General features: G+C 46.8%; 1 protein-coding gene across 1 annotated transcript in view; it reads left to right on the top strand.

Annotated features, from left to right (window-relative positions):
* Positions 1 to 21779, top strand: part of gpr158a (G protein-coupled receptor 158a) — a gene marked incomplete at both ends in the record, with an annotated part of 77888 nt that extends 56109 nt beyond the window's left edge. Inside the window, 7 exons of the mRNA XM_083995339.1 lie at positions 3068 to 3177; positions 7430 to 7668; positions 9437 to 9575; positions 18582 to 18687; positions 19152 to 19298; positions 19403 to 19486; positions 19926 to 21779. Coding sequence (XP_083851465.1) covers positions 3068 to 3177; positions 7430 to 7668; positions 9437 to 9575; positions 18582 to 18687; positions 19152 to 19298; positions 19403 to 19486; positions 19926 to 21779 — 2679 coding nt within the window. The remainder of the gene's footprint in view (positions 1 to 3067; positions 3178 to 7429; positions 7669 to 9436; positions 9576 to 18581; positions 18688 to 19151; positions 19299 to 19402; positions 19487 to 19925) is intronic.
* Between the last annotated feature and the right edge of the window lie 524 nt (positions 21780 to 22303).

Below are 22303 nucleotides of genomic sequence, written 5' to 3'. Positions count from 1 at the left end.
ATGTTCAAGAAGCTGAAAGTGGTTGAGTTAAAGGGGAACTATGCAAGATTTTTACCTTATTATAGGCTACTTGAATTATTAATTTATTAAACAGCTTTAGAGTAATTGTGATGGTTAAATGACTTGTTACAAGGAGAATGGAGGCTCTCTCCCTTCCACCTAGCGTCTCTTGGCTGAAAACAAACCTTTCAAGATCAGTGCCTCCGACCCGGCGTCATCTCGGCGGCACCACAACACGTAACCACCCGTATTTATGACAGATACGACTACACAAATACACACATCGTAACACGTATATGATATAATATATAATATATATTATATTGTTATCCACAGCTCCATGGATTGCCTTTTCGTCAGCTTTGTTGTAAACAAAGGCACATGGCCAGGTGGGAAGGGAGGAGGGTGAGTAAAACAGGGAAAAGGCAACCAGACTTGCATAGTTCCCCTTTAAGGTCTAAATCCTGCTGCTTGTGCATGTAGACAAACATGCACCTGCTTTGAATCCAGACCTTCTGAGTCAGGATGGTCCTGCCTGTCTTTACGTTATACTGTATGATGTCAGATTGACTCGTATTTTGGATCATAAGGAAGAAATTAAATAAACTTTAGCACTGACCTCTATCAGTTAAAGAATATTTGAAAGGTGAAATCAGGAATAAGTCCACAACATGTCATATAAGAAGCTTCTTTCATAAAAATCTAAGCTGGAAGAAAAAGTGAGAGGAGAAACCTTAAAACGATGATCCATCTCAAACTTTTTCACAGTTTTTTTGCCCAGTCACATTGACCCAAAGGTGAGATCCCACCATTATATAAATAAAAACAACAACCTCAAACTGCTAAACACGTTGAAAACTTTTATTTTTTATGAGACTCATTTACATCATTTGGGGCTGGGCCTCCAGGGAGCCTGTGCTGCTGACAACACCTCCCTGTGTTTCTATCTCCTGGCAAACAACACCAGCCTGTAACACGCACGCGATAGAGATCCAGCTGCTATTTAGTAGTTTATCTAAAAAGGAGTCATGAGCTGTGTTTTCCCCTGCTGCTTTTTACTCATCTTCCTGTGCCCTCTTCTGTCCCTCTGGACCCAAATGTGCGTCAGCAAGTTGCTCAGCGCCTGCCCGGTCTGCTATCTCTTTATCAGCTCCTCTGCCTCCTCTCTCTATTTTATATATAAAAAAAAAGTGAATACACCGAGGAGCAGCTACACATTGTTAGTGAGATATTTTCTTTAACCTCACTGCTTGAGGTGAGTTTTGTTGTTCATGCATGGTCTAAAATGTGTTTTCAGAGGCTACTTAATTCTGCAAAGAGAAAAAAAATACTCTGCGTGCATTTAATATTAACAACTGAGCTCTCATCTATTCATTATTTGCTCTGTACCACATTCCCTTTGCAAAGCTGAATCAACTGGAGCAAGCTTTGTTTGACTCAGAAGTTTTTCCGTGTTGGGTCGGGCCGGCGTCTTCCAGCAGACGAGGATGTGGGCCACCCCGTCTCCCATGGGGTCCTCCGTGTCCCTTAACTGACTCAAACCTAGTGAGCAAAAATATCCACATGCCTGCGTCTTCGCTGCTGCCTGAGGGAACGTATTAATGCCTCGGCTAATCCGATTAACATTAACAATCCCACAGGGGAAATCGCTGCACATCTGCAACGGACAGATAATTATGTTGCCTCAGATGTTTGTTTCTTTCTCTCTCTCTTTTTTTGTGTGTTTGTTTTGGCGCTTTTTATGCCTTTGGAAGGCGATCAGTGTTGTTGTTGTTGTTTGGCTTTTTTTTTTATTTGTCGGCTTGGACGGGCACCATTTCACTGCGTTTCTAGGTCTTTGTAGCAAACATGGGTGGATGCTCTCCTTCTTGTCTCAAGGGCACGCTCTCTGTGATGTTGGCAGCCTCAGATAGAGTTGTTTTTTCTTTTTTTTTCTTGTTTGATTATTCCAAGGATGGTTATGAAATGTCACTGCACTTCTGTCATATCCTGGAATTTAAGAATTCATGAATTTCTTCAGATATGAATTTTCTTGAGAAAATAAACAGGGGTGTACCACTTTATAATAAGTACACACTATTACAATTAGTTAAGCATTAATAAATACTGAATTCATCATTTATAACACATGAATACTTATTATTAGTATGTGGTTTATACAGTTAAAAGTGTTTTACTTGTTATTGATCAGCTTCAGCACTAACTGCATTTATGAGTATTCATGTGTTATTTAGAATTCAGTATTTATTAATACTTAACTAATGCTTAATAGTGTCTACTTATTATAAAATGTTACCGTTGATCTTATTGATGGCAGCATCAGAAGTACTCTTCATTGTAATGTAAAGCAGAATTGGAAAATTGAATGTACAGTAGAATGTATAATTGCACTTGAAAATACAATATATAGAAATGGGAAAACAAACCCAACTAAAGGTCAGCTTTCACAGCTTCCAAGCTTTTTCCAGAGCTTGGAAGCTCAGATTGAATTTATGTGGATCTGTTTTCTTCCATAGCACTTTTAGGTAAAGTACCTTACTTCATTTCCAACCAGCCTCGACTGTATTGAATGGTCTTCATTGATGGAGCTGCTGTTTGAACGATTGTTGTGGTTTTTCACACAACATTGATGAAAATTCTTAAAAGTGAGGGATAGAAGTAAAACTTATTGAGTGAGTCAGGATTTTAGTCAAATTGTCATCCAAAGTCAAAACTACAGGAAAGAAAGTAGAAAAAAAAAGTTGAACAGTCAGTGTAAAACAAGTTCTTCTGAAGGTTTTGAGGGAGAATGAAAGAATAAAAACAGACGAGTAATGAATCAGGTAATTGATGACGGAGCAAGGTGATTGGTGATTGGACAGACTGCACAGTAAATTACACAGCTTGAACTGACTCAACAAAACAAATTCCCAGTGTGATGAATGCTGCTCCACTGAAACATTTACACTGAGCACACACCCAGCAGCAACAAACACTCAGCTGGGTGCCTCTCTCTCTCTCTCTGACTTATGTTTTCTTTTCTTCTTTGCACATTTGTCATTTAACTGCTCTTTCTGTCCTCTTGTAGGTTGGGATCCTTTATTTCCAGCCCAGTGTTTTCCGCTGCATCCTGCTGCGATGGGTCAGACTGTTGGGTTTCGCTACCGTATACGGGACACTGACTCTTAAGTTGTACAGGTAATACACACACACACACACACAGGGGTATAGGGGAGGCGTCATCTGTGGTCTCCATGGTGCCCTGGGTGAGGCATCCACTGGAGAAATTCACAGTAATAATGGTTCATCTTTAAAGGTTTTCTTGTGTTACTCACTCACTGCATGACTCACACCTGCACACATACTGTATTATCCATAATCAAGGCTCGAGTGTCTCAGGGATCAATGGTCCACTGTTGACTCAGTTCTCTGAGAGTAACTCAAAGTGTAAAACATGACATTTCCTCTCACTACAAGGAGGTGTTATAATTACAACTGAATATTGGCGTGGAGATGCGTTCAGGATGGGACTCACATCAAACATATCAAATCTGGAGCAGTTTGAACAATAAATGGCACAAGAGCAAGTCGATTTTTCATTGTGAATCACTGGAATTCTCAGCACCGCCACAGGTGGGTCGTCCAATGAAAACTCAGGTATCACGATTTAACATCACAAAGGTCTTGAGATGTCACTGAGCACATATGATGTTGATTTTATCAACTCTCTCAGAGGAATTAGCTAAAATACCACACCACACTATTTAAAAAAAAAAGAAGCACCAAAATATAAAAATGGCTGACTTCCTGTTGGGTTTACAGAATAGGTGCAAGAGGCTTTTTGTTCATCATGGCATGTTACATGTGCCTACTGAGCATTTTGTCGAGATTTCTTTGTGGAAATCATAAATTGCCGGTTTCAGAACACATGTATGACCGGGTGGAAAAACAAAGAAAAACTCCAAGGCACTCTCTTGAGTTAATAAAAATGCCTTTAATTAATCTGGCATGGCATGTTCAAAATGACTACGACGCATTTCGGCATCAAGCCTTCATCAGGGAGTCAACCCTAACCCCCTGATGAAGGTTTGATGCCGAAACGCGTCGTAGTCATTTCAAACATGTCATTGTGACAATGCCAGATTAATTAAAGGCATTTTTATTAACTCAAGAGAGTGCCTTGGAGTTTTTCTTTGTTTTTCCACATCCCTTGGATCCCTCTCCAAAGAACACCTCTAGTTTTTAAAAGGGAGTCCACGTAGCGCTCCTCGTTTTGAACATTTTTTGACCATTATGTTCTTGTTTGTCCTTTTTTTCAATGAAGATAGAAAAGAGCTCTCATCGTAAGGTTTTATAGAGTAAATACACATTTTCTACAGATTTAAAAGGCAAATGCCAATCTCGTATTGTTAAGATTTTGTTAAATGTGTTTAAACTCTTGAAGAAAATCTTAAATATTTTCTCCTCAGTGTTAAATGAGCTGTCGTATACATCTACAGCAACTATATGTTGCTATATTCTGGCCATTGTCTGCTTTGATCTGTTGCCCCAGAGAGGAGTCAAAAGGAAATAACTTAAATGAATTGAAATTTTTGTACAGGTACATTACAGTCAGTGCTTCTTTGGTATTTTCTTATTGAGCCATTTTGCCACACATGAATTTCTGAACACCATAAAGTCCCTAGAAGGTAATTAATTTTGGCTAAGAAGCGCTTGGGCCATAAATATTTCCTCCTCTGTGTCGTGCATCTCCAGCTGGTGGCGCCCTAGGTGACCTACGCCTGAAGCTCTGTCCTGACACCAGCGCAACACGGGTTGCTTTGCCCCCAAATGATCTGCATATATAACGTAGTAATCATGGTTGGCAAGAGACAAACCGGGAGGCAAATGTGTGAGAGCAGAGGAAGGGAAGGGACAGCCGGAGGATACAGCGGGGACCAGAGAAGAGGGGGCTCATCCAGCGCTGAATAGCCGATAATGAGACAGCGGGTCTGCTGTATTTAAAGTAATGTGCTTGAAATTGTTCATCTGTGGGCCTTTTTGTCAGGTGTATCTGTCAAAAAGGCCTAATGAAGATGCTGATTAAGAGGATGTGGCTAATGTAAGCGAGAGCCGAGTAAACCCTCAGAGGTGCAAGTTAACATATTGCACAGATCAATTTTTGATGGGGGGCTCATTAGTGAGGAGCGCAGTGGACACTTCATCAATGTACGTGAAGGGCAGAGCCTAAGAATAGCGACCACTGGTCTTTAAGCAGAATTTAACTCTTGTTAATTCCTGTCTGTGAATCTGAAGCTGTGTCACAGAAGAGCAGCTGGTGTAAACATTTGTTGTATTACTGAAAAACTAAAAGAAAGAAAAAATCCAGGCTTTGACTCTTGAGCTCTTTTGCTGCAAACTGCTCTCAGAGAAATTCGTCAGCACCAATAACAATGTTGAACTACTTCCTCTTTTGCTGCTCAAACAGAGAAGTTATTATTTGCACTTTTACAAGCACTAGAGCTCCTGTCAGTAAAACATAAAGGTAATGTTCTGAAAATATGAAGAAGCTGCTGTTTTTCTGGTGAGAGTAGTTTCAGTGTCACACTCTCACAGTCACAGAACAATCCTCCTGCACATTCAACATTTTTCTCCAGTGTCCTACAATGATATGGTCGCAAATCAGAAAAATAGCAGTTTCTGTTTTTGTTGCGTTTTAGTAAAAACTTCTAAAATAAAATTTCCCCTTCTCTGCAGTTCCTCTTGTAACTGTTCTTCCGTCTGCTGTAGTGACAGCAGGGTTGACTGACTGACAAGTCCTCCCAGCTAAATGACCATGTAGTCACTTGTCTTCGCCCTTGTACCGTCCTCACCTGCTGTTAACAGATTGGGTGACAAGAAGCTGCTAACAGAGCAGTGTTTGACTAGACGCTTGGGTGGGTGGACATGGGTCAGTAAATCCTATATGGCTTTTTATATTGGAAGACTTGTTCCTACTGGACCCTCTCTGTTGTTGCTGGGACCATATGATGGCTGAACTGAAACAATTAGCCATACACATCTTTGCTTACATCATCACTTAGACTCAACGCCATTACACAACATGTTGAGCTATTTAACGTTCACCACAACATCTGATATCAGCTAAAAGTACAAGCTTGTTAGCATCTTCCAGGCTTGAATAATGTGAAATGTAGCCTATCTCAGTTTTACTGCTTTCCTATCTCATGTTACATTAGCAATTGGGTGTCGTATCAATGTTATGTTCGCATTACCGTTAGCAGTTAAAGCTAATACTGGCTAACTTAAAGCCCCTGTACAGACTTTTCATTTAGTGTTGATTTTGGCGGCCCCTGTGGACGGAAGCGGTGGTGTTTTGCCGGAATGAAGACTGCATTTCCCACTGTCATGAAGACGTTTGTCTGGCCGGCGAGTGTAAATTTGTTTTGGAAACGTCGGAAAGAAGACGGGACTTGCTTTTTTTTTTTTTTTTGCAGCGTAATGTATCTATTCGTATCGTTTCGTCAGTGGTCCGACCTGACCATGCCTTCCAGAGAATTAGACGACTTAGAAATAGCGTATCTTCACACTGATGGGCTCATTTGCTGTCGTAGGTAACAGAGACACATCAGCAGAAACCAGAGACTTTTGCGTATCCAGTTAAAAGCTCCGTACAGGGGCTTTAATTTTAATAATTTTAACTCAAATATAGCCTAATTGTTTACCCACCCCAAGTGATGACGTAAGGAAAGATGGCGATGCTGTGAATATGGTCAATTGCAGATTGGGAACTTCTTAAAGCTTTAAAAGGAAACAATGTTGAGTATCACACAGGAACAGTGTTGGGCACGTTACTTGTAAGTAATGTAAAAAGTAATTAGATACAGTTACTTGTTACTTCCCCAAAATGTAACTAGGTTAGTAACTGAATTACTACATTATAAAAAATAACTAATTACCAGGAAAAGTAACTATAGGATTACTTGTTTATAAAATGCTCAAATATGTTAAATTACTTGGACTTGCCCCCCTCTGGAACCATCTCACTCAGGAATACTGAGTGAGTTGGTTCGTTCCAGATAAACAGCTTTTGTCTGACTAGTGGATGGACTAAAAAAAAAAAAGTGTAGATAATGTACACTTTAACTGGTGTACTGTATTATTTTTTGTGACAGGACTTCTTGAGTCAAGTAACGGTGCATTTTATTGTCGGTAACGGTAACGGCGTAAACAGGAGAAACAGTATTTTTTTGATTACTCAAAACGCCATTATTTTATAACACCGTTATTCCCATCACTGCACAGGAACCACTCCTTTAGTTCCTGCACCCCAACCTCCTCCTCATGGACATTGTTGCCCTATCTAGCCAATTATTTCAGCAAAAGTGGACACAATAAATAATTGAATCTATATGATGACGGTGTATTTTGGCAATATTGAGGAACAGATTTTGTCATCTCCCTCCCACAGGGTGCTGAAGGTGTTCCTGTCCAGGACAGCCCAGAGGATCCCCTACATGACCAGCTGGAGAGTGCTGCGTCTGCTGGGCATCATCCTGCTCATCGTTTGCTGGTTCCTGGTGGCTTGGACATCTGCCGTTTGTCAGAACCCAGACAGGAAGTCGGCTCTCATCGACGTGGGCTACACGCCCGACGGCCTGCAGTTCAGCATGTGCCTGCTGGATCGCTGGGACTACATGATGGCCGTCGGTAAGCAACCCGGCCGGAACCACCACCTCTCTCTGCCTGCATAGGGTGCTGCGATTAGATTTATATACGCTGCTGCAGTGTGCGTCTGTACCACAGTGAGAAGACAAGGGTTATTCGAGGTATTTGTGGCATAAAATCAAGAGGTAATTTGTCTGGCGTGGCGCCCTCTGAGTTCAAAGCAAGAGAGGGTGAGAGTGAGTGATGAGGAGAAGTTGGATGAGTAAGACAGTTTGCCTCCATCTACATTTGGCAATGTTCTCATGTTTCTCAAAAGAAGACATTAGTCCTCTCCGCCGGCGCTGCACTCTTGGACGTTTTCCTGAGTGGAGCGTGGTGGAGGGGGCAACCGGCAGCAGATAAAGACAGATGAGGAATCAAAGACGCTTGTAGGGGAGCCGCATCTCGGCGTTGAGGAAATCTTCATGCTGTTCTGTGCCTGCTGACTCAGGCTTCACAAGAGAGAGAAGCGTATCCCTTTTAGACTTCTGGGAAAACAGATGGACCCCCGGCCGAGCCGCCATGCTGTGATACTGTATGCTGAGGCCAGATTTCCTATCTGTTCATTAGGAAGTAAAAATAGGTTATTAATAGGGGATGCGCGGGTCGTCTCTGACGTCACCTGCGCACAGGTCATAAATTTAACACACACTTTTTACGATGCAATAAATCTCTCAGCGTTAGGAAACCACACCTGCACACACTCTCAGGTCCAATTGTAATGCATTTTACTGTCTTCCAAAAATAACATAGCACAGTTTGAAACCAACATAGATTCATTGTTGACCTGATAATTCACAACAAAACTCAAGTTCCTGTTCCAGCAATTCAGTCATGTGTTAATTCAATCTAGATAATAACATTAGATTTAATCACGTTTGTCTACTGTGCAACTTCTCTCTTTCTGGATGTAATAGTCTTTTATTTAATCAAAGTAAGTAGTGAAATAAATAGTTCATAAGTTGAAACCTATCATTTCATTTTGCTTAATAAAATGTTCACCCATGCTTTTTATTATTTAAATGTGTAATAAGAAGAGTGTTTGGGTTGCAATGTTGTAAAAATTGTATTGACTCATGCTTCCTCTTATTGATTGTTAAAAGGTTTCACATTAATCATCAGCAAAGGTCATCTGTTAAATATTAGGTTGTTGATAAAAGGTCCAGATGAGAATAAGAAGAATGCAATAAATAAGTTATTATTAGTTGTATTAAATATAAATTAGATATAAATATAAAAGTGTTCCTTCCATTCAGATATTCTTGTATCCACATGGCCTCACACAGCTCTAAAAAACACACACTTCTGTGAATGGCCACTGCATCTAATGCTCATTGTTGTTCCCACTGTGAGGAACCCGAGTGATTCACTGAGACCTGGCGGCCCCACAGTTCAAGCACACGACACCATAAATGTCAAAATAATGGCAACAGATTTTTCATAGGGGGAGAAAAAAAAAAAGTGGCATGTTTATTACTGTGGAGCCGGCTACCTGGGAAACATCACATGGGGTTGCCATGGCGGTGCACTGGGATTCAGCTATTGTCCAGAGACCAAAACCCACAGCAGTTACAAATGAGTTTGATAGCATTTGTGCGAGCGAGGGGGGGCATTTTTCTGTAAACCTGCGTTTGCCCCAGCTCCATGAGAGCGTTGAACTGTGAAGTGGCTGTGTCGGTGGGGGCACGTGCCCGAACAGCCTGTGTGCACCGCATCCAAATCATTTCTTGGCCCGTGTGCTCACCGCTTCTCTGCTGTTCTTCCTTCACAGCCGAGTTCCTCTTCCTGCTGTGGGCGGTGTACCTGTGCTACGCTGTGAGGACGGTGCCGTCGGCGTTCCACGAGCCTCGCTACATGGCCATCGCTGTTCACAACGAGCTCATCCTGACGGCGATATTTTACGTCATCAGGTAACACCTCCTGCCCCCCTGTCATCTGGATTGTCTCAGTGGGTGTATGTGAATGAATGACACACAAGTTAAAGAGTCAGTTCATCCGAATAACAAACAGGTGTCAGGCTCTGCACATAGCGTTGATTTATTTGTCCCGGCTTGGACGTCATGAGGCCTGAGATCTCTGCTGTCAGTCTGACAGTGTAGGTGAATGGATTTTAATTTGTGATGCACATACTTAAAAGTTATATTTATCTATTTAGATCCCAATGAGTTCTTGGTGAAATTGTACAAATTTAAGTACCGGAAAATAATAGATCACGTACAGATACATACATTTGAACATATTCAATTACATGGAAAGGCAAATTTATATAGGCTATGATTATTCAAACAGAAGCAAATTTTAACTTTGAACACCAGGGTGACACTGAAACGAAGGTTACGATATAGTAACCCTAGTTATATTAACACAGGCGGAGCCCTCTACTGGACTCTATGGGTATATCCCTCCTCCAATCGCGTACGCGCGATGGCCCACTGAAATTTGCATGTACGTAGCCGGCCAGTATGGCGTGCCTACCTTTCCCGCCCTTAGCGGGCTATATAAGCAGATGCACCGCCAGCTGCCCTCATTCCACCAAACTTCAGCGTAAGGCGAAAGAGCGGCAGGGCCCTAAGTAGAGGGCTCCGCCTGTGTTAATATAACTAGGGTTACTATATCGTAACCTTCGTTATATCTCACACAGGCTTCGCCCTCTACTGGACTCTATGGGTACAGTAGGCGAAGCCCCGATTTATGTACTCCCTGCCGCGGGAGAGGCTCCGCCCACTGACCACACCAGCTACCGGTCAGGTACCAAGACCCAGTCACCACTTTATTAATCTTAACCACCGTATGGAGTGATAACGGGTCCAACTTCATCCCAGTTAGCAGCACCTGACTAGGCTGGGTGAAGTTGTGGTCTAACCTCGCAGGGGTCTCAACCCTAAACCTCCTGCGCACCTCATTGACAGTGTCCTAGCAGAGCACAGTCCAATGCAGGTGCATGACACCCTGTGGGGATCAAGTATTTAAAACACTTGACACATCCTTCCTCTCACATGTCCTGTGACCCTACAGTGAGCACAGACCTGGAGAAGGAGCCTGATACATCCAAGAGATAGAACCTTATGAACGGGCAGGGTGAAGACCACGATGCCGCCGTACATATGTCCTCAACACTCGCACCACTGAACAGGGCCGTAGACGTCGCCACACTTCTTGTGGAGTGCGCCCGGACCACCGTGGGCGGTTCTCGACCCGCTTGACTGTAGGCTGAGAGGATGCATTCACACAGCCACCTCGCCAAGCGTTTCTTGGACAGGGCTCTGCCAGCCGTCCCGTCACCATAACACACAAACAACTGGTCGGTGTTCCTGACAGTGGCTGTTCGGTCGACATAGTATGTCAACGCACGCACAGGGCATAGGAGATGCAGTTTCGCCTCCCTCGAATCCTCATGAGGGGGAGGGTGAAAAGCCTCCAACTGGATGATTCTGGACCGAAATGAGCTCCTTATGTTCTTAGGAAGAAAGGAGGGGTTCGGTTTAAGGATGGCACCACTGCGGTCCCCGCGAAGGAGTAAACAACTCGGTTGGACTGACAGGGCACACAATTCGCTCACTCTCTTGGCTGACGTCAGAGCAAGAAGCAACGCTGTCTTGAACGACAACACCTTTAAGGAGGAGCGTTCCAAAGGCTCATAGGGGTCCCTTGTGAGGGCCTCGAGCACCAGTGGCAATTCCCACTGTGGTACAGAAGTGCGTGCCACTGGTCGTAGCCTTCTGACCCCCTGTAGGAACCGTTTTACCAGAGGGTGGGCGAAGACTGGACCTCCGCCCAACCCTTCATGGCATGATGAGATGGCTGCAGCGTAAACCTTAACAGTCGCGTGAGACAGCCCTCTATCAACCAAAAGCTGTAGAAAGGAAAGAGTGTCCCCCACTGAACATGTCAGTGGGTCCACTTCCCTCTCTTCGCACCAATGCTGGAAACCTAACCACTTAGCCCTGTAACAGGCAATGGTGGATCCAGCCCTAGCTGCTTGGATGGTTTTCACCACCTGCGCAGTCAGCCCAGTCCGCATTAACCTGTCCCTTTCAGGGCCCAGGCTTGAAGCGGCTGGCCCAGGGTCGGCAGCGCCTGTATCGCGTCTGCCTCCTGTGACAGTGCCCCCCGGATTTGGGGAATGGGCCATGGTGGGGCCGCCATCATTGTGGTCAGCTCTGCGTACCACGGAGCCGACCGCCGGTCGGGAGCCACCAGAATGACCCTCAGCCGCTCCACTCTCACTCTCTCCAGTAGCTGGGGGATGAGACGGAGGGGGGGGAAGGCATAAAGAAGCCCTCTTGGCCATGGAGCGTGTGCAAACGCGTCCACCCCCAAGGGTGGATGGTCTTGCGGGCTCAGGGAGAACCAATGGGGGCAGTGGGTGTTCGACCTGTTGGCAAACAGGTCCACCGTTGCCCTCCCGAATCGTGTCCAGATCTGCTGTACCACTTCTGGTTGCAGTCTCCACTCGTCTTCCAGGGGGCCGCCCCTTGACATGAGGTCGGCCCCCCTGTTCTCGATTCCTGGAACGTGGAGGGCTCTCAGAGATTGTAGGTGCTCTGAAGCCCATGACCACAGGTTCTCCGCCATCGTTAACAGGGCAGCGGAACGTACACCGCCCTGTCTGTTGATGTAAGCGACTGTGGTGCGATTGTCGGTCCTCACCAACACGTGTCTCCCCCTTAACCGGTGACTGAAGTGTTGGAGAACCAGGAACACTGCCTGTAACTCGAGGAGGTTGATGTGGCGGTCCTCCCCCGGAGGCCACACACCACCTATCGCCCTCCCCAGGCAGGTGCCTCCCCACCCCATCAGGGAGGCGTCCGTGAACACCGACGTGTACGAGGTCACTCGTCCTAGTGGTGTCCCGGTCAGCAAATGTCGTGGGGACCCCCAGTACTGCAGGTTGCCCCGCACTGTTGGGGGGACCGTCAGCAGCCGAAACTTCTGCCTCTTGAGGTCTAAGCGTAGGCTGGCGAACCATCTCTGCAGGCGACGCATGTGCAGCAGTCCTAGTGGAACCACCGGGTGAGCTGCTGCCATGTGCCCCAGTGCTTGCATGACGGTCAAGGCTGTGACACGTAGACCCTGTTGCAGCTTGAGAACCTCCTGCTGTAGGGTCGTCCGTCTGGACTCCGACAGAGTGGCTCTCAGGCTGACAGAGTCGAGCACAATCCCCAAGTATTCGGCCCGCTGGTTTGGTTGGGGGTTGCTCTTCTTCCAGTTGATGGCAAAACCCAACTTGGTCAGGTGAAGTATCAACTGAGCTGTGTGAAAAATGGCCCATTGTTTGGACCTGGCCATCACGATGAGGTCGTCCAGATAAAAGAAGACCCTCATCCCCTGGCTGCGCAGCGGCTGTAGCGCTGCGTCCACACATTTGCTGAACGTACGAGGGGCCAGGGAATAGCCAAATGGCAGCCTGTTGTATTCGTAGGCTGTTCCCTGGAATGCAAAACGCAGGAACTTCCTGTGTTTTGGTGCCACCTCGACGTGAAAATAAGCGTCCTTCAAGTCGATGGTTGAGAACCAATCGCCTGGTTGGACGAGTTCCAGCAGCCTCCTTGTGGTTAGCATGCGGAACGTTTTGCGACCGATTCGTGTGTTCAGGGCACGGAGGTCCAGGATGGGTCTGTAGCCCCCTGTCTTTTTGGGAACCAAAAAGTATGGGGAGTAAAAACCTCGTTCCTTGTCGTGAAGAGGGACAATTGACACGGCCTGTTTTGATAGCAGGTCCTGAATTTCCCCCTCGAGGAACTCTATCTCTTGTTGAGAGGATAGATTCATCTCTTGTATGCCCCTGAACGCTGGGGGGAGCCCGCAGAACTGGAGAGAATATCCTAGTCTGATGGTCCTGTCCAGCCAGTCTGTCAGTACGCAGCTGCTCTGCCATGCTTCGTAAAAACACGTGAGAGGGCGCGCAGACAGCTGTGGAGCAGCTTTTAGAAAGCTGTGGTACACAATTTCGGCCCTCTCCGCCGCCAAACCCGCCATAAACGGGAGTTTGGCCCATGGGGGGCCCTCTGTGAAAGGGCTGAGTCGTCCCTGAACGCACCAGGCCCGTTGTCCGAGCTCTCGGGGCCGTCCGTGAACGCATCTCTGTTGTCCGAGCCGGCGTGGTGTCACCTGAACGCACCACCGCCGCCCGGCGCTTGACCGTCATGGCGTCGCTGTTGCTGTTAGATCCGCCCGCGGAAATAACAGTCACAGAACCAGAGCGGTCAGACACGTTGGCCGCTCTACTGCTGTTTACCGGGGGAACAGTTCGTGTTAGCCCGGCCGCTTCACTGGAGCGGCGCGGGTTAAACGAGCGTGAGGCAGCCGTCTCATTGTCCGGAAACACAGCCCTGCCGTGCTGCTGTGAACGATGCTTGTCACCGCTGTAGCCGTTAGCTCGGCGGTGACAATCATCGCTCGTCAGCCGGTTAACACGCTGAGCCGGACGCACCGTGGAATTGACACGGTGTCGGCTAGCAGCGCGCGGGGCTAACTGTGTGGTCGCTACAACCAGTGGGGAGCGATGTTTTCTCGTGCAGCCTCGCCGGTTGTAGCGCTCATATAGAGGGACAACGGTAGCTTTTACCCGGTTGACAACGGTGCTCCGCTCTACCGCGTCTCCCACAACGGGGACGGTAGAGGGTGTGTTGTGTGAGTGTGCTTGTGAAACCGTGACCGGGGGGCCTTGTCTGTCGGGCCCGCTGCGGGGATGTGACGGTGTAACACAAGCCACCGGCAGCCTGCCCGACGGTGTAGCGGTGGCTACACCGGCCGTGGCTGCGTGGCATGCGGGGAGCATGGTGGGGGTGGAAGGGGGAATTTTTGCTCTGTTAGTGGAGTAACATGTTTTAATAAAAACATTTTTCACATCCACAGAACAGTGAACACAAGCAGAACATACAGAACCATATGAACAATGAGGGAGGGCGGCGAGGCAGCCTGCCGGCGCCGTCCCTCCCGTTAACTGTCACTTAGGTCGCTGTGTGCCCCAGGACAGCTTCGGCCTGGGCGTGCTGCGAGCCGCCGCGGGACGGGACGCGCTGGGGTCCCGTGCGGGGCGTTGCTGCGGCGGGCCCGCTGGGGCCGGCTGTGGGTCAGCTGGGGGATTCGCCGCGGAGAAGCCTCTTCGCTGGCGGCGATCTCTCCGCCTCGCCGTAGCGTTGCGGCGGGGCAGCTGGACCTCTCCCTTCTGCTTGGCGGCGACAGCGAGCGGTAGATGACGGCTCAGCTGCGCCTTTTCCTCCTCCAGCCTCTTTAGCCGCTGCGTCACCGTAGTGAGGGAGCCAAAGAGACCGTCAGTAGAGACCGGTGCAGCCAGAAGATCCTCTCGGTCCCTTCTGGGGAGGGCGGTGAGACCTAGCCAGACGTGGCGAGAGCCGACGACCGACAGTGACATCACTCGTCCGGCAGCAGTAGCAACTCCCTGTATGAGGTTGTTCATCTGACCGATGGTCCGGTCGAAAAACTCCATAGTGTCAGGGGAAGGGGGGGCGTCGCGCGGGAGTGAAGCCGCCGCTGCTACGCCCAACACACCGAGGTTGTTTGCTGCTGCTGCTAGTTGCGCGCCCAGCTGGAATATCTTGTCAAAATATTCCAGCGTGTCCTTATCCTGCTGCAGCGGTGGTAGTGGCTTTCTGTGCCCTGACCAGCCGGCTGAGTGTGGGATAATGAGCGCTGCCAGAGCTTCTTCGAGCGGGGGCACACCGGGGAACACAGTCTCCGTCTCGCCCTGCACACGCAGGAAAGGCGCCATCCCCGTGACTGTCGCCTTGGTCCTCAGCGGCTCCTGCCAAGACGCCTTCACGCATAGCCAGATGTCGGGAAGCGCTGGGGAGACGAACACGGGTTGGGGTGGTTGAGCCGGGCCGTAGAACCCCTGGCGGAGACGGCTCACCGGCTTCGGGGGCAGCGGGGGGGGCAGGGGAAGCCCGGCACACTCCGCTGCAGTGGTCATGACTCTCGGGAAGTCGAGCTTGATAGAAGCGGCGCCAAAAACCGTCGAGCCGGCGGAGAGGGAGACTTCATCCTCCTCGTCTCGTAGCGGCGGCGAGTCTGCAGCAGAAGCTGAGGGTCTAGGCGGCGAAGCTTCATCAGGCGGCGTGGAGGTGGTGTACGCTGGAGCGGCATCCTCCTCCTCCATGGCGTCGTCCTCCGACTCCCGCTCTTCCTCCTCACTGCCATCAGGAGACAGGGTGAGAAGAGCATCACCGCCGGTGAAGTAGTCCGCTCGCTGCTGGCGACGAACCCGGGGGATGTCTCGGCAGCACGGGCAGGCCGGGCGCTGCTCCAGCCCGGCGGTGGCGTGCTTCCTCCCGAGACACTCGAAGCAGAGAAGATGTGGGTCTGCCGGGGCGATGATGCCGTTAGGGCAGGCCGGGCAGTTGCGTTGTTCCTGAAGCGGCGACTCCATCCTTGGAGCTAGTGTGACAGTGGGCACTCGCCGGCGCTGAAGTAAAAAGGAATGAGGGCAGCTGGCGGTGCATCTGCTTATATAGCCCGCTAAGGGCGGGAAAGGTAGGCACGCCATACTGGCCGGCTACGTACATGCAAATTTCAGTGGGCCATCGCGCGTACGCGATTGGAGGAGGGATATACCCATAGAGTCCAGTAGAGGGCGAAGCCTGTGTGAGATATAACTGAATTTTAAAACAATAATAAAAATACATTAAAATTAAAAAGACAAAATACACTGCAAGTTTCTAATTTTTAATCAGCAGCACAGCAACAATGGCCATAACCATTCAGACTCTAAAAACATTTAGAATGCAGTTTGGTTTGGAATGGTTTTGGCTCATCAATACTAATGAACAGAAACAGAAACAGGTTACTCCAGATAATTCACCAACCTTACAATATTTTGTCATTTTTCAACTCATCTCCATTTCCCTCAATTATTTTGTTGTGGAGGAACAAATATCAGAGACACCTTTGTAATCCTCAGCAGAAAAAGCCCATTTTATCTGTGCACTCATATGCCACGAGGGAAGCTGGATGGGTATGTGTTTATGTGTGAGCTGACCCTTTAAACTAAGAAACTAAATATCACTTCCTGGTGATATCTTAACTTGGACCTGGACTCGCACTGTATAACCTCCACATCCACCTGCTCTCAGGAAGATAAAACTTAATTGCCAACAAATCCATCCTCTTCAACCCAGGAGTGTTATTAATGAGCATTGTCCCTGTCAAATAAAGCGGAAAAATATATAAAGATGCTGTCACATTCGCCGGCTTCATATTTAATATCACCGTCTCTTCTCGCTGTCGTCACTTTGACGTTTATGTCCTCTGCTAGATTGTCTCATTTGCATCACATATGGGCTCAAGCATGATGCTCTCAACCCCTCTGTTGATCTGGGAGTGTGTGGTGGGATCCACCCTCTCCCTCCTGTGTTCACGTCAAATAGCTGCACCATGCAGTTTATAAATGAGAGGTTTCAGCTGACACTGCCACAGCTATTCCTAGCTGGAGTCCCTTAAATGTGAGCTCAGCTCCATCACATTATTTACTAATGAACCATGTCAGAATGATTTATGCTTTTTTTAAGACAGCATAAACAGCTACTAGAGTTATTGGAAGCCATATTGCAGTTTGCATATTATATTGCATATTGCATAAATTGACATTCATTGTCAATAAATTGTGTATCGTCGATGTACAGCCTCCAAGTTTCTTAGAATAAATCAGAGTTTCAAACAGTTTTGATGGTATTTGAACATCTGGCTCTTAGCTATTACTCTGCCAACTCCTTTAATGGGCCTCCTCAGCCTTGTTGTAAGGAAGGCCTCTCTCTGCAGACGAGACCCCCTAATAAATTGGACAGTTGCCTGGTGTGGTGAGTTGATTCTGACTGGCTGCCACCAGAGACCACGGCCTACGCTCTGGCTTGTTAGAGGCATCCGGTGTCCATTTGTGTTACTCGCACAACCCGCTATTTGATCCCACAGTGGCCAGTTAAAACTCAGGCTTCCTCCTTTGCCTCGATAGCTATCAGGTTTTAGCCAGGTCCAGGTGTGAACCGGATGATGAGAGGAAATGCAGGGGATGTAACTGCTGGGAGCCTTTGCATGAGCGATGGCGAGACGACGCAGCCTGCGAGGAGACGGCATGCCAAGGTTATTAAATCCTCATCTGCACAGAAACTCCTCACAAAACATGAAGGAGGGAAGACTTCAAAGCTTTGGGACATTTCAAATGCTGGACCTTTGCCTTCATTCATGCCTCTAAGCTATTACCACAGTAACTGTTCGTTAATTAGCCATTTGCCAACTTCAACAACGTAATGAGCCTGCTAGATGACATTTGCTTAGATAGAGGCTCTCCAGTGGTTGAATTAGCATCTGACAGGACTTGCCTTCACATCCTTAGTGCGCACTAGGTCTTGCTGAGCTGAAAGCCTGTTAGTTCATTTTAAATAAAAGGCTAGAGCTCCTTACCCCACTGTTGTTTCTGGCGGTAATTATCTCATTTTTCCACCAACTGCTGTGCCACAGTCGGCCCTGCGTATTACTGTCTGATGCATAAATAGGCTGAATCTTGTGACCAGATCAAGGTCACTCCCCTTTAGTGTGACTCCAACTGAAAGAATGAGGGAAATATTGGGTCCTCGCTGGCAAGAGGATCACTCAAGTGCAGTGTTATACGAGGCAGTGGACAGACAGTGTATAAATCTACTTTGGCTGAAAACACATTAAATCTGCTGGTGTCTGTCTCTCCCGGCTCCATCTGTATCTCAGAGCTTTACTGCAGACAGAGAAATGTGTGAGAACATCACTACATAATTTAGTCCGACTTTGCACTCTGGTTAGTGTGTATGTGTATATGTACAAGTGTAATTTGACAGTCAGCCATCATAAGGGTTTTGAGGATGTGTTGATGAACACAGTTTCTTGCTTCCTCTTTATTCATTTTTTCTCTCTTTGCATCCTGACAGGTTCACTCTGGCCTCTGAGCTCCACCCAGACTGGATGCTGCTACTGTTCTTCACCCACACCCACTTAACTGTAACAGTCACAATGGGTCTGCTACTCATTCCTAAGGTAAAAGTCGTGTTTCACATAACTCTTATTTGCCTAAATTGAAACATTAGTAAAAGTTGCTCTGCTTGTACAGTAAGTACAACCCTACAGTTTAACAAATGCTGAATTAGATCAATTAGATTGTGGTGTTATTACTTTTCAAATGCATTTGTTAATGTTTCATTTTGTTGTATTTCATTGAAATCAATGCATCTTTTAGTAGGGCGTTGATTGAATAAAATATTTAATCACGACTAATTGAAAATGAATCACACTTATTTGTTTATTCAAAATATACCTTTCCATTACCTTGCCATTATCATTATATACTTTTCTTTTTGTCAACCAGTTGTATACTGTGATGTAGGCAGTCTGATACAGCTTCTTCTGTGCCATAGAGCCCCATTGTTGTCCAGAAACAATTAAAAACAGGTCACTGAGGCACACATTCACATCAGAAACATTTTTTTAATGTCTTCCCCCAGTTCCTGTTTGCTGGCACCCACATGAGAGATGACATCGCATCTGAGGCCTATGAGGATGAGCTGGACATGGGTCGATCTGGGTCGTACCTTAACAGCAGCATAACCTCTGCATGGAGCGAACACAGTCTGGACCCTGAGGACATCCGGGTGAGACTTAATTTTGTTTCACTTTTCCATCTCCACTGTATAACCTGGTGTTGCCTTTTTCAATCCTCCCAAAAATACTGAGCCATGGCAGTTTTTTATTGCAGACACCAGACGAAATGGGCCATCTCAGTTCTATTAATGGCTGTGGCGTAAGGTCTTGTGACAGTCTTTGGGAAAAACGTACCAACGTGAGCAGAGATTTCTGTTTGTCTGTTAGAGCTGAAGAAGTCTCTCTTTTCAAAAAGATTTGGGCACCCCTATTTACCAGAGGGATGACAACAAGAGCATTCGTTGTGTCAGATGGTAATAGTGGCAGAAGTACAATAATTTAAAGACCTGAGCTTAGAGGCTGTTTCAGACCTAACATTACAACACACTCCGTTTCCTTATTTGATGCTGTCCCGGACTGTCCTGTCTGCTTTTTCTCAGCACGCATGTTATATTACGTAGTACATCATTTAACCGCTGTTTGTAGTCACGTGTCATGGATTTGTCCGGCATGTTCTGTGTGCAGTAGAATGTGTGCTTTTTCGTAATAGTGGTTTACTTGGATATCCTATTTTTTGGATCCTGTAAAAATACAGATGTGCTTCAACAAGAGACTGACCACTTCTCTTTCCTTTGTAGGAGGAGTTGAAGAAACTCTACTCCCAGCTGGAGATTTACAAGAGAAAGAAGATGCTGGCCAACAACCCTCATCTCCAGAAGAAGCGGAGCTCCAAGAAAGGGCTGGGTCGCTCGCTCATGAGACGCATCACTGAAATTCCCGAATCTGTGCACCGGCAGTGCAGCCGAGAAGACAAGGAGGCCGGGGAACATGGGAGCAATCGTAACAGCATTTGCATGTTGAAAAAGAACCCCTTCGATCCACCTCACCCAGGAAAGCCGCCAAAGGAGGAGACTCTAAAGAACAAGGTTTTCTCCCTGAAGAAGTCCCACAGCAGCTACGACCACGTCCGTGACCAGAGTGAAGATTCCAACAGCTCGGCAACAGACAAGATGGAGGTGACCACGGCTGAAGGCTCCCTCCTGGATACACTCATGGGCAAGAAGCTGGTCAAGAAGAAATCTAGTGAGACCATAAGTGTCCCAAGTGAATCCACGGAATCAGTTCCTCTGGTCTGCAAGTCAGCCAGCGCCCATAACCTCACTGCAGACAAGAAACCACTCCATCCCAGAGCCTCCATGCTGCAGAAGTCGCTCAGTGTCATTGCCAGTGCCAAAGAGAAGACTTTGGGCTTGACGGGAAAGACCCAGAGTTCAGAGGACAGCAATAAGAAGAGTCAGCCAAAGAGCAAAGACACAAAGGCAAATGCTGAATCAGATAATGAATGCCAACCCAAGATGATCATTAGCCAGTCAGTTGAGTACAAACAGAGCGCGCCAAAAGGTAGGGTCACGAAACAGCCGGTGAGTGGCAGCGAGCCTACAATCTGTTCCGATCCAGTCAAGGGGAAGGACCTTTACGATCTCTCAGAGGTCTGCCCTTGGGAAGTGGAAGATCTCCCAACTCCGTCTGAAAACAAGGTCCAAAAGCATGTATCAATAGCGCCAAAGGAAACCACAACGGTTCACGGAGGGAGCACTAAGGGAAGCAAATCTCAACAGCAGAAGCAAAAAGCTTCCGATCAGTCGCCATCAAGTGTCAGGAATTCAAAGGAGATTCAGAGGACGACAGCTGTTCGAGCAGATGTATGTCCATGGGATGATGTAGGGGAGAGCAATGTTGGTCAAGTGGAAGGGTCCAAGCAAGTATCCAGCCAGCAGCCTCATTCTGCAGTAGAGAGCTCCAAAACACATCGGGTAGATGTTTGTCCATGGGACTTTGAAGAGCCTCAAAAGACAACAGAGTTAGCTCGCTCACCAGATATGACAAAGCAAAGAAAAGGTACCTCTCCTGTGGATGGGAGAGGCAGAAGTACCTTTCCAGAATCATCTAAAGTAGGAGGCTCACTCCAGCTGCCACCTCCAAAGGCCGATGTGTGTCCCTGGGACTACGACAGTACTGCAGTATCTCCAAATTCTGAGAGGACGCCCAGTCCCTCTCAAGGCTCCAAAACCAAGGAGTCCCCTTCAAAAAAGAAGGGCACCCTTTCCGCAAGAACACTTGAGACAGAGAAATCAAAAGACTCTGATGACGAGAGAGGTAGAACAAAAGCTAAGGACAAGAGCAAATCTACAGAGAAACACAGGAGCCAACAAAAAATGGCTGAGGTGTGCCCATGGGATGTCGAGAGTCAACAGGAGGTGCCGTTGGTAGAAAAAAGGAAAAGTGCAAATGTTGGGGCAGCCAAAGCAAAACCGGCTGAAGTATGTCCGTGGGACTTTCAGGAAGCGTCAGATACAAAAGGTACAGACAAAGGTGCTTCTGTACTCAAGCAGAGCAATCCAGTTCCTAAAGGTGGAGTAGTGAGCGCCCCTAAGAAGGCAGATGTTTGTCCCTGGGACTTTGAGGATAGCACATCAAACAAGAAGGCATGACACTAAACCTTAATGGACCATTGAAATTATAGTTCTTGATGTATACCTTTTTTTCACTTGGAAATCGTTAAATATTACCTTTTACTATTATTAGTACGGTGACTTGGAAAAAAGTTGATCAAATTCCACAAGTTGCCTTCCTTTCCAAGGTTTTGTTCCTGTTTTACCTATTTTGAAAATAAGTAAAATGTGCAAAAAAAACAAAACAAAGTCATGATGAGCATTCCAGATTATTACAGGAACATCCTGAAGATTAATTGTAGACTAATTATGCAACTTTTGATTCAGCCTTTTCACTTAACAAGCAATGTTCAAATCTGCATTTACCATATTCTGTGCTCATGACAACAGTTACCAAGTTCTTTTCGTGCATCAACATCATCATACTTTGGACTAGGGCATAAAGTGACAATAGAGGTGTAGAGAAAACATTTTGTTTCGTGTAAAAAAAGAAAAAAAAGTAACTGAACCACAGAAGTGAAAGCCAAAGATTAAGGAAACATTTACAAAGAGGGATTTTGGCC

This window comes from Trachurus trachurus (genome assembly GCF_905171665.1).
Source record: "Trachurus trachurus genome assembly, chromosome: 20".
In the NCBI taxonomy this organism is placed as follows: domain Eukaryota; kingdom Metazoa; phylum Chordata; class Actinopteri; order Carangiformes; family Carangidae; genus Trachurus; species Trachurus trachurus.
The sequence above is the reverse complement of the archived record's forward strand: the minus strand, read 5'-3'. Positions and strand labels throughout refer to the sequence as shown.